This window comes from Limulus polyphemus, unplaced genomic scaffold (assembly GCF_000517525.1).
Source record: "Limulus polyphemus unplaced genomic scaffold, Limulus_polyphemus-2.1.2 Scaffold3250, whole genome shotgun sequence".
NCBI classification, from domain to species: Eukaryota; Metazoa; Arthropoda; class Merostomata; order Xiphosura; family Limulidae; genus Limulus; species Limulus polyphemus.
The window spans coordinates 15417-27861 of NW_013668860.1; the positions used below are offsets into that span (position 1 = coordinate 15417).

Here is a 12445-nt window from a genome sequence, read left to right on the forward strand (position 1 = left end):
CACCCTTTCAGCTGTGGGGGCGTTATAATGTGATGGTTAATCCCACTATTCGTTGGTAAAAGAGTAGGCCAAGAGTTGCCGGTGGGTGGTGATGACCAGCTGCCTTCCCTCTAGTCTTACACTGCTAAATTAGGGACAGCTAGAGCAGATAGCCCTCGTGTAGCTTTGTGTGAAATTCAAAACAAACAAACATAATTCTATGGAAATACTGCTTAGCTGTACAAAATGTTTGTTTATAACATTAGACGTAAATATACATTTAAGTTTCAGGCACGTTTTACAAAATTATCAGTTTTCTGGAAAAAAACAAATCATGTGAAAAATATATAAATTGTGATTTAGAACATTTATTTTACCATTTACCCTGGCTACTGGAGTAGTAACTTCAAACAAATACACCGTTTTAAAGTGGTCTTTTAGTGGTACACTAGCAGGCTTCGTGAAAGAGGGAAATAAATCCAGAGACTACCATATTTTTTTCTGAAAGCTTTGAAAATTTTTTGTTCGTTATAATAAAAGTTTTATAAAAATATCACGTTTTTCCTCATAAAGCAAGATCTCCAAGTAGAAATTTCACTCGATTACTTAAGTTTTAAAACCGTGTGTTACGTGTATTTTTACGTATATGTGAATTAAGTGCAAATATGAAAATATAATATATATTATAATATTTTTATTGTTAATAAAACATTTCTTTAATTTTTTACTGATAATTAGAATAAATTATTTTTTAATTTTCATTTATATATCATTATTAATAATCTTTGGTAATTCTGTGTATCGTTATGTTTTTATTTGTACTTTCTTTTCGCAGGTGAATCTGTGTCTGTGATCAAGCATACTGACTCTATTCCAGATCCAAGGGCTGTTAATCAAGACAAAAAAAATATTATCTTCTCCGTAAGCATAAAACTAAATTTGTTTGGGGAAAGGGTGGCATGTTACAGTCTCTATCTATCTTGTTGGCCAATTGCTCGGGGTTAGACCAGTTTTTCATAGTAACATGGCATCTTTTAATTGCAACCCCTCCCTGTTGTTAGCATAGCCTTTCCAAGGTACGATGAGGAAAGTGTGTTTTCTAATACCTAAGGTATATTGATCTTTCCAGAGTAGAATTAATGATTTTTTACTAAACGTAGTTTATGACTCGACATTAGCACGTGAGGTATTTTGCTAATAAAAAAAACAACAACTCTACAAACGTTCTCCTAGGATTAGCAATGTAATTCTAGTACACAATTTTAAACGGACATTTTTATGTATATAACTTGTTGCTGTTAGGATTAAATAATTTCTTCTATTTTTTTTAGAAATTAAAATTACTTTAGCGACTTCAGGTTTCTTGCAATTTCATCTAAAATATTGTAAAGTAAAATAAATATTGGGATTTAATTTTTAACAAAATTACCAATTGAACATAGCATAGGTAATTGTTCAAATAAAATTATTCGTTTAGTTAATTATTATTTGATGAAGTGCAACACTTGACAGAATTACGATATTTATTTAGACAATGCTTTAAAACTTGTGATTATTTTGTAAATGTTGGGCTAAATTTTTAATTGTGAACTTTTATATAAAATTACCTTGATTAGGATGAAAAATAAAAAAAAGTTAATTTTTTAGTTACCGAATTTATTTGTGTTTTAAAAAGATTTCGAGGAAAAGATCAGTTAGATCTTCAAGAATTACTGTTGAGGTCCAAACAGAAGTGTGTGTGTCCTTTAATGATTGAACTCTTTCTAGGGTACTAATATTGCATCAGGGAAGGCTCGAGGAATCGTAATTGGAACTGGTTTGGATACTGCTATCGGTAAGTTTATTCTCTGTAGAAGTGTATACTACAAGTATTCATTGTATTTGTTTGTTTACAGCTAGTACTCACGTAGCGGTAAAGAAACTGTTATATGTTTGTTTTGTTTACAGTCCTACATCTGATAAAAATAAATAAACTGATATCACTGTTGCTTTATTAATTTTTCTATGTGTTTTAGTTATTCTAGCATAAAATACCTGGGTTCTACTATGGGGTTCAAAGTGGGGGCAAATAACACAGGGGGGGTGGTGGCTTAGAAGGCCTTGCCTGCTCAGTTTAGGTCCATTGCCTTCCAAGTTTCAGATTCCAAGTTGATGTATGATACACAAAATTAATTAAAAATCATTAATAAAATTAAAATTAAGCACAAAAATAATAACAATTAAAAAAAAAGTATTGTAATATTTGTAGTATTCTGTAATATTTCTAGGGTTGAATATGTTCACTAGATAGTATCAGTAATACATCCCATTAGCAAACCCCTTTATAAGGTCTCCTCGGTCATGATTATTGATGTTTTCTAATCTACATATTTCCAGGATGGAGTCGTATTCCAGCACTGACCTGGGTACTACTACATTATTCTTTGTAGATAATAGTTACAACTTTAGGCTATCATCTTTCTGTTTAGTATCATTTTGCCCTGCAGCTCATGTATTTATTTACAGTGATATTTCAGTTTTAGTTTTTATTACGTTTTGCTTGTTAATAGTAGTTTTATTTTTGGTGTTTACATATTTTAAGGTTTAATTTGAATTTCGTTTTGCTTATTTAATAATAGTTTCCATTTTAGTTTTGAGTATTTGACGTTAATTTTAGTTTCCATTCCATCTTGAGTTTTAAATCAAAATCACTGGTTTATGGAGTAATTCTTTTAAGTGTACAATTACTAGTAATTGCTCTGATAATTTACATCGTGTGATATGAACGATATATGAATTAAATGAAAAGTAATAAAAATACAATTTTAGTACTTAGTCCCTTTCTTTCAAAAAATGAAAACTTACAAATGTACCGGTTAGCTATATTCCAGAGTCCAGACCATAACCACAACACTGATTACAGTGACTAGTGACCAGACAGCAGAGATAAATATTTAAACTTATAATATGCAACGTACAAATCAATTTTGAAAAATAACTTATTTATAGTAATTAGTCTCCATTATGATTACTAATGTCAAACTGATTAAAGTCACTATTTAAAAGGGCCAATAATATTTCAGCAACTAATTCCTCCCCAAGTTCAATCTTTATTTATATCTGTCTGTCTAGCTGTGACTGTGGAATCTTCTTGTCCCCTCCCATGGGTCAGTGGTAAGTTTATGGACTTACAGTACTGGTTTTTATTCCTTGCAGTGGACAGAGCACAAATATCCAGTTGTGCAGCTTTGTGCTAAAAACAACAGCAACACAATCCTCTACTATTTAACAGAATAGTCATTATGAAAATGATTGGTAATGAGGTTGGCTGAAAAATACTTCATTTATATACTCAATATTTGTTTAGCACTCAACTTAAACTATATTATTACTTTTGCCATCAAAGGTGATGGAGGTTATGTTTTCACTCCTCTGTGTGTGTGTGTGTTTGTCAGCAAGATTTCTTGAAAACAGCTGAATGGATTTGGAAGAAAGTTAGTATACGTTTGGATATGAATCAACTTAAAAGTGGTTCGTTTGGATGGCTAAGGTGAAGGGGACTGAGTTTTCACACTATTTTTACTCTATAATTCAATCCAAAATAGTCAGATTTTCATGAAATTTCGTAGACATATGTAGAATATTATTCCTCATTTGTCTTACCAAAATGGTCTGTCCATCGATAACGACGGACACATTTTCATATTTTTTTAGGGCCAAATATGATCTCTGCTGCATGGCTGAGGTATGCACTCTACTGAGTGCCCCTGTAGTTGATTGGTGTAATAATTTCCCTGTTTCATTTTGAATGTTGAGAGGGGAAAAAAATCTGAGTTCTTTTATCCTAACCAATAAGAGATAATACTGTGTTAAATTCTTCAGAATTATAATAAAAATATCAAAGTAAATACATTCTTTTGATTAAAAAAAAAGCATCCAACTTCACTTACAAAAAAAAAGTAAGTAACTGAAAAAATTAAAGAAAAAATTAGTAATCTAATTTCCCTGAAAGGGGGCCAAAGGCTGCCTGGAGGGGTCACCTGTTTTAACCACTGGCACCACTTTCCCCATAGTGTGCTGTCTGTCAGTCAGTCAGTAGACACTAAGATTACATCACCTAAGGGAAGCTTAACATTGCAATTTGCACTGTCATGACATCAGCAAATTTTGAGCATGAGAAGAATTATGCACTCTGCAGACTACAACACAGCATGAGATATGATCTTCAAAAGCAAGAATTAAAAATTTTTGTTAGTTAATTTTGATTTTCCTTACTCTTGAAACAGAACACTTTCAGTAGTCATTTTAGTATAGTTGGTGACAAATGCGTATTGATCATTGGAGATTTTGGTGGGTATTGTATATAGAACCAATTTTTCTGTTTGTTAAGAAAAAAAGATCCAGAATTTGAAGTGCCTGAACATTGACCATGCATTTGATTATTCTTTATCAAATGTCATTTATTTTAGTTATGTTAATATATTTTTTTCTAATCAGTTTTTATTTGTTATTAAAAAAATTACAGTTGTAATTTAAATTTTTCCTTTTCCATTTAGGTAAGATTCGAATAGAAATGTCTGAGACTGAAGAGGTCAAGACACCCTTGCAACAAAAGCTTGATGAGTTTGGTGAGCAGTTATCCAAGGTGATCTCAGTGATCTGTGTGGCTGTCTGGGCTATTAATATTGGCCATTTTAATGATCCAGCCCATGGTGGATCATGGATCAAGGTAAGTACTTGTTTAATACCATTTCTTGAAATGTAAATCTTACTGGTGGAAAAAATAATGACTCATGATTGATTTAGCACGTTTGAACTCTACAAAAGTAGAAAACTTTAAATGTTAATTACTTTTACTGACACTAGTTGTATTTTTTTGATTTTCATATACAATTACTTTGTACTTTAATCAAAATTAACACTAATTTAATCTTGTTTTATTATTATTATTTATGGGTTTTATCTGAATAAATGTACTTAACCATCACTGTTTGAAGTTAACTTTTTTACATTTTAAACACAAAAAAATGAAAATGATTATTTCAGATGATCCTTTTTTTTTGGTTTTAGATAATTCTGTATTATTGTTAGATAACCTGTTTTTGGTCTTAGATAATTCTGTATTGTTTTTAGATAATCCCATATTGATCTTAGATAATCCTGTATTTTTTAGTTAATCTCCTATTGGTCTTAGATAATCTCCTATTGATCTTAGATAATCCTGTATTTTTTTTAGTTAATCCCATATTGGTCTTATATAATCTTGTATTGTTTTTAGATAATCCTGTATTTTTTTGAGTTAATCCCATATTGGTCTTATATAATCTTGTATTGTTTTTAGTTAATCCCATATTGATTTTATTTTCAATTTAGGGGGCCATTTACTATTTCAAGATTGCTGTTGCATTAGCTGTAGCTGCCATTCCAGAAGGTCTGCCTGCTGTTATTACAACGTGTTTAGCGTTAGGTGAGTTTCATTGCAATGTCTCTAATCTTTAGAAAACTCTTGAAATTTAAAATATTAGTGCTGTAACTTTGAGGGATGCTTGATGAGCTGATTATAGTGGCTTAATGCATCTTAAATATAGAAAGGCTTAATTCTGAGACCTAATAGTAACTACGTTTGTCAGCTGAATGTTTCTAAACACCAAGTAAAGGTTTTTCTTTGTGGAAATTCAAGTAAACTATTTCAGTAGTGCAAGTTCTTTAAATTTGTATTCGTAAAGAACCAGAAAACAAGCTTAAAATAAAATATAAAGCGTTGTTATTTTACTTTTATTGTAAATGTGTTCTTTGATAAAGTGGCTCAACTTTTATCGTAAACGTTTTTGTTTGAATATTTTAGATGTGGAGTAAACTGTATATAAATATATGGACCTATCATTCAAATGGTGTTGTTTCACAGCTTCTGCTTGAAAGTGTTAAAAGTTGGAGTTTCTTTGATAAAGTGATGAGTTTACACGTACAATATTTGTAAAATGAATGTATGTTATGAGCCTCAAAGTTCTTGTACAAGTAGTACATACCAAGATTTTTTTACCTTTCAGGAACGCGAAGAATGGCTAAAAAGAACGCTATAGTGAGATCATTACCTTCGGTGGAAACGTTAGGTTGTACCTCTGTTATCTGTTCAGATAAAACTGGAACTCTGACTACTAACCAGATGTCGGTTTCTAGGGTAAGTATAGTACACTTGTGTAGTACAATAGCTGATCTTATATACATACAAAAAACGTGATTTTCTAAGGCAGATAGAAACTTTCAAAGAAGAATATTATATATATATATATATGTAATGCTCAAATCTGTCCAACTAAGGCACAAAAACCCTGTTAAAAAGCATGAATTACAACACTATTATCGGTGTAAAGGATCTGACACATTTTGGCTGTTTTGCCTTCTTCTCAGACAAGGGTTGCCAAAATGTGTCAGGTCCTTTATATTAATAACATTGTTTTAATTTATGCTTTTTAACATTGTTTTTATGTCATAGTTTGAAGTATTATTGTTTATGACACCCGCTGATACCCCTCACATGAAAAGTAATTCAGTCCCTGACATTTACTCCCGTCTTATTGGCAATTCTTAAGTTTGTCAAGCCTTTCAGGCTCCCTTTTGGCTGCAGGAGCATACTCTCACCACTGATGAAATCAACACTTAATGTTATTTATCAGGTGTGTTATCCATAACATAAACAAGTGTAGAATTGTCCAGTAAATTATTATCCTTTCAACTTACTTCTTTCTGTGGCAGCAGTTACTGGTACAAGAAGTAAAATACAATTAACAAACTACTCTGGAGCTACACTTTACCCACAGAATGAAGACTGTGATTACAAAAGACAAAAATGGACCCCAAGAATCACGCTCCAAACCACTCTGGAGCAACACTTTAACCACAGAATGAAGACTGTAATGCCAAAAGACAAAAATGGACCCCAAGAATCATGCTCCAAACCATTCTGGAGCAACATTTTACCCACAGAATGAAAGTTGTGACTACAAAAGACAAAAATTGACTCCAAAATTCACACTCCAAACCATTCTGGACAATACTTCACCTACAAAATGAAGGCTGTGGCTATGAAAGACAACTCTTTAACCAAAATTCAATTCATGAAACAGAACATAGACAGGTGGCTAAAGAAACGGCAATCACATTCAACCACATACCTGTCAGGTCTCCTGATGCACCTCCAATGGACTTTGGTCTACTTAGACAAGGTCTTGGAAGCCAACATTGGTGTACAGTGGAGGATCTGTGTAAAGTTTTGCAAGACGTAAACCTCATTGTCCAGCTTCTTAATAGTAGTTTTGGGCATGTCCAGCTTCTTAATAGGGGTTTTGGGTATGTCCAGCTTCTTAATAGTGGTTTTGGGCAATAAAGTGTAGCTGTGGTCATGAGGATAATTGTCAATGAGGAAGTAGTTACAAAAGCAGCATGTGATATGAAACATTGCTGTTATTATATCTCAATGGGAACTTCATGGAAATTTTTAAACAAAACATAGTTTTAAGAGTTTATCATTACATTTCATAAGCATAAATATTTCTACTTTATAGGATTAAGCTTAATGTTTCACCGGCATCTTTTATTAAAGTAGTGACTGCCTCATAAAATGCAACTGTTTCTCACACCTCCAAATTCGTAGTCATGATCCAGTCAATGAATGCCTCGCCCGCTTCATGGATTGTACCATATCCTCCCGGCACCGCAGTAACCGGACAGTGCAACACGAGATGGTTCTGTGTCTTGTGAGGATTCCTGACATGCTGGGCATGTAGGGGATTCACGATAACCCCAGCGATGCAGGTTGGCCTCTATTCTTCCACGGCCTGACCTCAACCTGTTTGCCTGTGTCCATTGCTTTCTGGTTAGGTGATAGAAACAGGGCAGTGGCTCAGTGGGGTCCCCCACCAGGTCTCCACCCCTGGGAGGGTACTCCCTCTATTCCTCTCTCCAAGCTTCCTTAATGTTGAAGTTTACTTTCATTGATTTATAGAAAAGTTTTCTTGATTTTAGTCTTGAAGTGGTGGGTGCTCAACTTTGTAGTTAAAGTGTCAATGACAACAACATTTGAAAAGCTGTGTTTCTCACTTACAATTATGATAGTACTATTATTTATAAACCTATGAGTATGATAATTCAAAATGTATAGCTCCACACATGAAAGATCGTGTCACCCTTTGATTTTTTGTTTACTACAAAACTTTCATACTAATCTATTCAGTGCTAAGGATTCTGCAACAAGAGCTGAGATTACACAAAATGACCCACCAAAATCAGTTAGAGAATGCACGTAAAAAAACGTATGAAAAAAATTGAAACGATATTTCAGTAAGTTTAGTACCCTTTTAATTTTTCTGTACAAATGACTCGTACTCAACTTTTGTTGCTGGGTGGCTCATTCGCAGTGGGTGTACCTCACGGTCTGGTGTGTTGTTGATCTGCGTAGTTTGCTTGATATGTTGCATATATATATATGTATATGCTTTCTTTGCAAATTCCACAATCATTATTACTAATTTGATTGAAGCTTTTTAGGATAAGTCGCCTTTCTGTTTGCACTTTGTTTACCTTTTTATTTTATTGTTTCCAGTGTTTGTGTGTGGGAATGGGGATGGTTTGTTTGTTGTAATTACGCACAAAGCTACACAATGGGCTATCTGTGCTCTGCCCATCACAGGTATCGAAACCCGGATTCTAGCATTGTAAGTCCGCAGACATACCGCTGTGCCACTGGGGGGGGAATGGAGATGGAGCTGCATGACTTGTTGTACTTTAATATTGTATATGTGGACTATTAGATTTTGATGCTTGGAAACCCTGTAAATCACCTTGAACACAGGCATACTCTAAATTAATAAATGATAACTTAACCACCACATGCACATTAAAAAAGTCTAGTTTGAAATTAGACCAGTATTTAAAACTGGTCAGTAAAGAAAGAAATTGAACATGCATAGAGGAGCCTCCCATAAAAGTTAAACCAGCACTCTTTCTTATATAGTCATGGTTTCATTTCACACTCCGTAATACAATTCAGAAATTCCTTTTCTTTTGTGTTAGATATTTGGAAAATGGGAATTTTATTAATCACAAAGGGTAATCATGATGTAGTAACTAACATGCTGTATTGTGGATAATAGCTATGGAAGATTATTCTCAACATAAGCTAACTGATGAGTTATAAAGTGATTACTTGTAGTTTAGGGTTACTACTGAACTGAAAATTGTACCAGTCTGATTTTATCGATCAACATCAACGTAACACCTACTGTATTAAATTTACATTGTAATTGTTCCTTAATAGAAACAAGAAGAGTAAGTACCTAGAAACACAGCAAAACTTCAGTTGAACAATGAAAAAAAATATCACCGAAACCATAAAATATGTAACTTTTCAGCACTGAGCTTTTATTTCCAGCAAGGTCCGGCATGGCCAGGTGGTTAGGGTGCTCGACTCGCAATCCGCAGGTCGCGGGTTCGAATCCCCGTCACACCAAACATACTCGCCCTTTCAGCTGTGGTGGCATTATAATGTTGCAGTCAATCCCACTATTCATTGGTAAAAGAGTAGCCCAAGAGTTGGCGGTGGGTGGTGATGACTAGCTGCCTTCCCTCTAGTCTTACACTGCTAAATGAGGGACGACTAGTGCAGACAGCCCTTGTGTAGGTTTGCGCGAAATTCAAAATAAACAAACAAAATATTTCCAGCATTGCACTTTATTTAGAAGAGTAAAATAGTCATTATATTAAAAGTTTATATGGAGCACTGTTAGATTTCAACACTTAAAAAAAATGCTTGAACAGATTAAAACGAACTAATGTTTACTATAATAATAATAACCACATTTTATGACTCTAAGCTTTAAAGTATTAAATTTAATTTCTGTTTCACTTCGCCAGTTTTTCATCATTAATCGCGTAGAGGATGATGATGTTGCCTTGCATGAATTTGAAGCAACAGGATCCACGTACGAGCCAATAGGAGAAATGTACGTATGAATTGGTTTTATAGTTATTTGGAGTACAACTTTTCTCTAAACACTGATAGTACGTTTAAGTCCAGTGAAAGATGTTTCATGTGTCGTATAAAAGTTATTACAGTGCAATTCAACGATTTGTTTGTGTAAGTGAGGTACAAGTATAAAACTTATGTCATTTGGGAAAAACGTGCTTGTTAATATTATGTTGGACTTCTTTGTGTCTGATTTACTGCCAAAAAATTAGTTAGTAGTCAAACTTGATTATATTGTTTCATTGTTACCTAATTTAGAACTTATATTTTCAACATCATTTGATATAATCAAATTTGCAAACAATTCAAGTAGTTTCTTATAGCTATATGAGATTGACACATTCAAGCACTTTGGGGGGGGGGGGTATATGCTATAAACTTTGATATGTTCTAAGCAACTGAGGCATCTACAGAAATTTCAGGTTTTACTGTCAATTCAATTTGAGGAAACAGCCTTACCATCTTTCAAGTTTACCCTTAAATATTGTTTAGACTTATCTATTTATATATCATCTAGGTCAGGGTTGTTAATCTGTGGTCTATGGAAAGGCTGCATGATTAGGAAAAGGAAGTAACAGCATAGTGTATAGATCACATTGTGGTCCACTGAGATAATAATAATTCAGGTGATTCGTGAACAAGAAAGTTTGAGAACCGCTGTTCCAAGTCACTAACCTGACGACAACTTGATACTATGGGTGTAAACGTTGTAGTTGGTACGTGAACAAGAAAGTTTGAGAACCGCTGTTCCAAGTCACTAACCTGACGACAACTTGATACTATGGGTGTAAACGTTGTAGTTATTAAAATCAGAACTTGTGTACTGTAAAAGTTTCAGTATTTCTGTAACTTGTTTAATGTTTTAACATACTCGGTAATGTGAATTATCTCTTTCTTCACAGCTTCAAAAATGGAAGTAAAGTTCGATGCAGTGACTATGATACTTTGTATGAATTAGCGACAATATGTTCAATGTGTAATGATTCCAGTATTGATTATAACGAGGTACGCAACTTTTTCCTATCTTCAAAACGTGCCTGTGTCGTTTAACGTAAGTACGTATGAATGAGGATTCGTGAGACGTATTCATTGCCTAATCATACTTAGATCTAACCAGTTAGAATGATAATTTTACTTTAAAAGCCAAAATTAAGCATACGGATGATTGTTTGGCTCTTGATATTAATTGTTTTGAATTCTTATTTCGAACATGTACAGCTTTGTAGTGTTTTATTTGACTTTGAAAAATGACAGCAGATTAAAGCAGGTTCTGTGTGAGAATTATAATGTCAATTTCATCATGCTTTTTTGTGGCAAAAAATAGAATTACTGCTCACCATGAGGAATGTAAGATGTTACATAAACTTTATTACAAACATTTAAATCAATTTACGCTTCATTATAGGATCACATGTTTTGTCAAGTTAAAATGAGCAACAAAAAAAATTAAGATAATCCTCTATATTTTAATGCGATGTATTTTTTTTCACCTCTATATATACCCTGTTTTTATAATTTCCTTCTGCTTCTCATAGTACAAGCAAATGTTTGAAAAGGTTGGTGAAGCAACAGAAACAGCCCTTATTGTTCTCTCGGAAAAGATGAACCCCTTCAACTTTGAAAAGGCTGGCCTAACCAGGAGAGATGCTGCTTTAGCCGTAAACCATGGTGTTCAAGCTATGTGGAAGAAAGAATTTACTCTGGAGTTTTCCCGTGATCGCAAATCTATGAGCTCATACTGTATTCCTGTCAAATCTGTTCCTTTAGGATCTGGCCCTAAGATGTTTGTTAAGGTGAGATAAAATGTCTAGTTAGGGAGAGTTAAGGTGAGTTGAAATGTCTTGTTAGGGAGAGTTAAGGTGGAGTTGAAATGTTTTGTTAGGGAGAGTTAAGGTGAGTTGAAATGTTTTGTTAGAGAGAGTTAAGGTGAGTTGAAATGTCTTGTTAGGGAGAGTTAAGATTAATGTTCTGTAAGGTAGAATTAAGACTAGTTAATTTTCTGTAAGGTAGAATTAAGATTAGTTAATTTTCTGTAAGATAGAATTAAGATTAGTTAATGGTCTGTAAGGGAGAGTTAAGATTAGTTTATGGTCTGCAAGGTAGATTTAAGATTAGTTTATGGTCTGTAAGGTAGATTTAAGATTAGTTAATTTTCTGTAAGGTCGATTTAAGATTAGTTAATTTTCTGTAAAGTAGATTTAAGATTAGTTAATGGTCTGTAAAGTAGATTTAAGATTAGTTTATGGTCTGTAAGGTAGATTTAAGATTAGTTAATTTTCTGTAAGGTCGATTTAAGATTAGTTAATTTTCTGTAAAGTAGATTTAAGATTAGTTAATTTTCTCTAAAGTAGATTTAAGATTAGTTAATGGTCTGTAAAGTAGATTTAAGATTAGTTAATGGTCTGTAAGAGAGAGTTAAGATTAGTTAATGGTCTGTAAGGTAGATTTAAGATTAGTTAATGATCT

General features: G+C 33.2%; 1 protein-coding gene across 3 annotated transcripts in view; it reads left to right on the forward strand.

The window, feature by feature from the left end:
- The window catches only part of LOC106468987 (calcium-transporting ATPase sarcoplasmic/endoplasmic reticulum type-like), a 43103-nt gene that overhangs the window by 15077 nt on the left and 15581 nt on the right, over positions 1-12445 (forward strand). For all 3 annotated transcript variants that reach the window (XM_022397384.1, XM_022397383.1, XM_013929441.2), the window contains exons 4-11: positions 815-900; positions 1747-1813; positions 4515-4687; positions 5332-5425; positions 6006-6136; positions 9868-9956; positions 10882-10984; positions 11515-11772. In XM_022397384.1, coding sequence (XP_022253092.1) covers positions 815-900; positions 1747-1813; positions 4515-4687; positions 5332-5425; positions 6006-6136; positions 9868-9956; positions 10882-10984; positions 11515-11772 — 1001 coding nt within the window. The remainder of the gene's footprint in view (positions 1-814; positions 901-1746; positions 1814-4514; positions 4688-5331; positions 5426-6005; positions 6137-9867; positions 9957-10881; positions 10985-11514; positions 11773-12445) is intronic.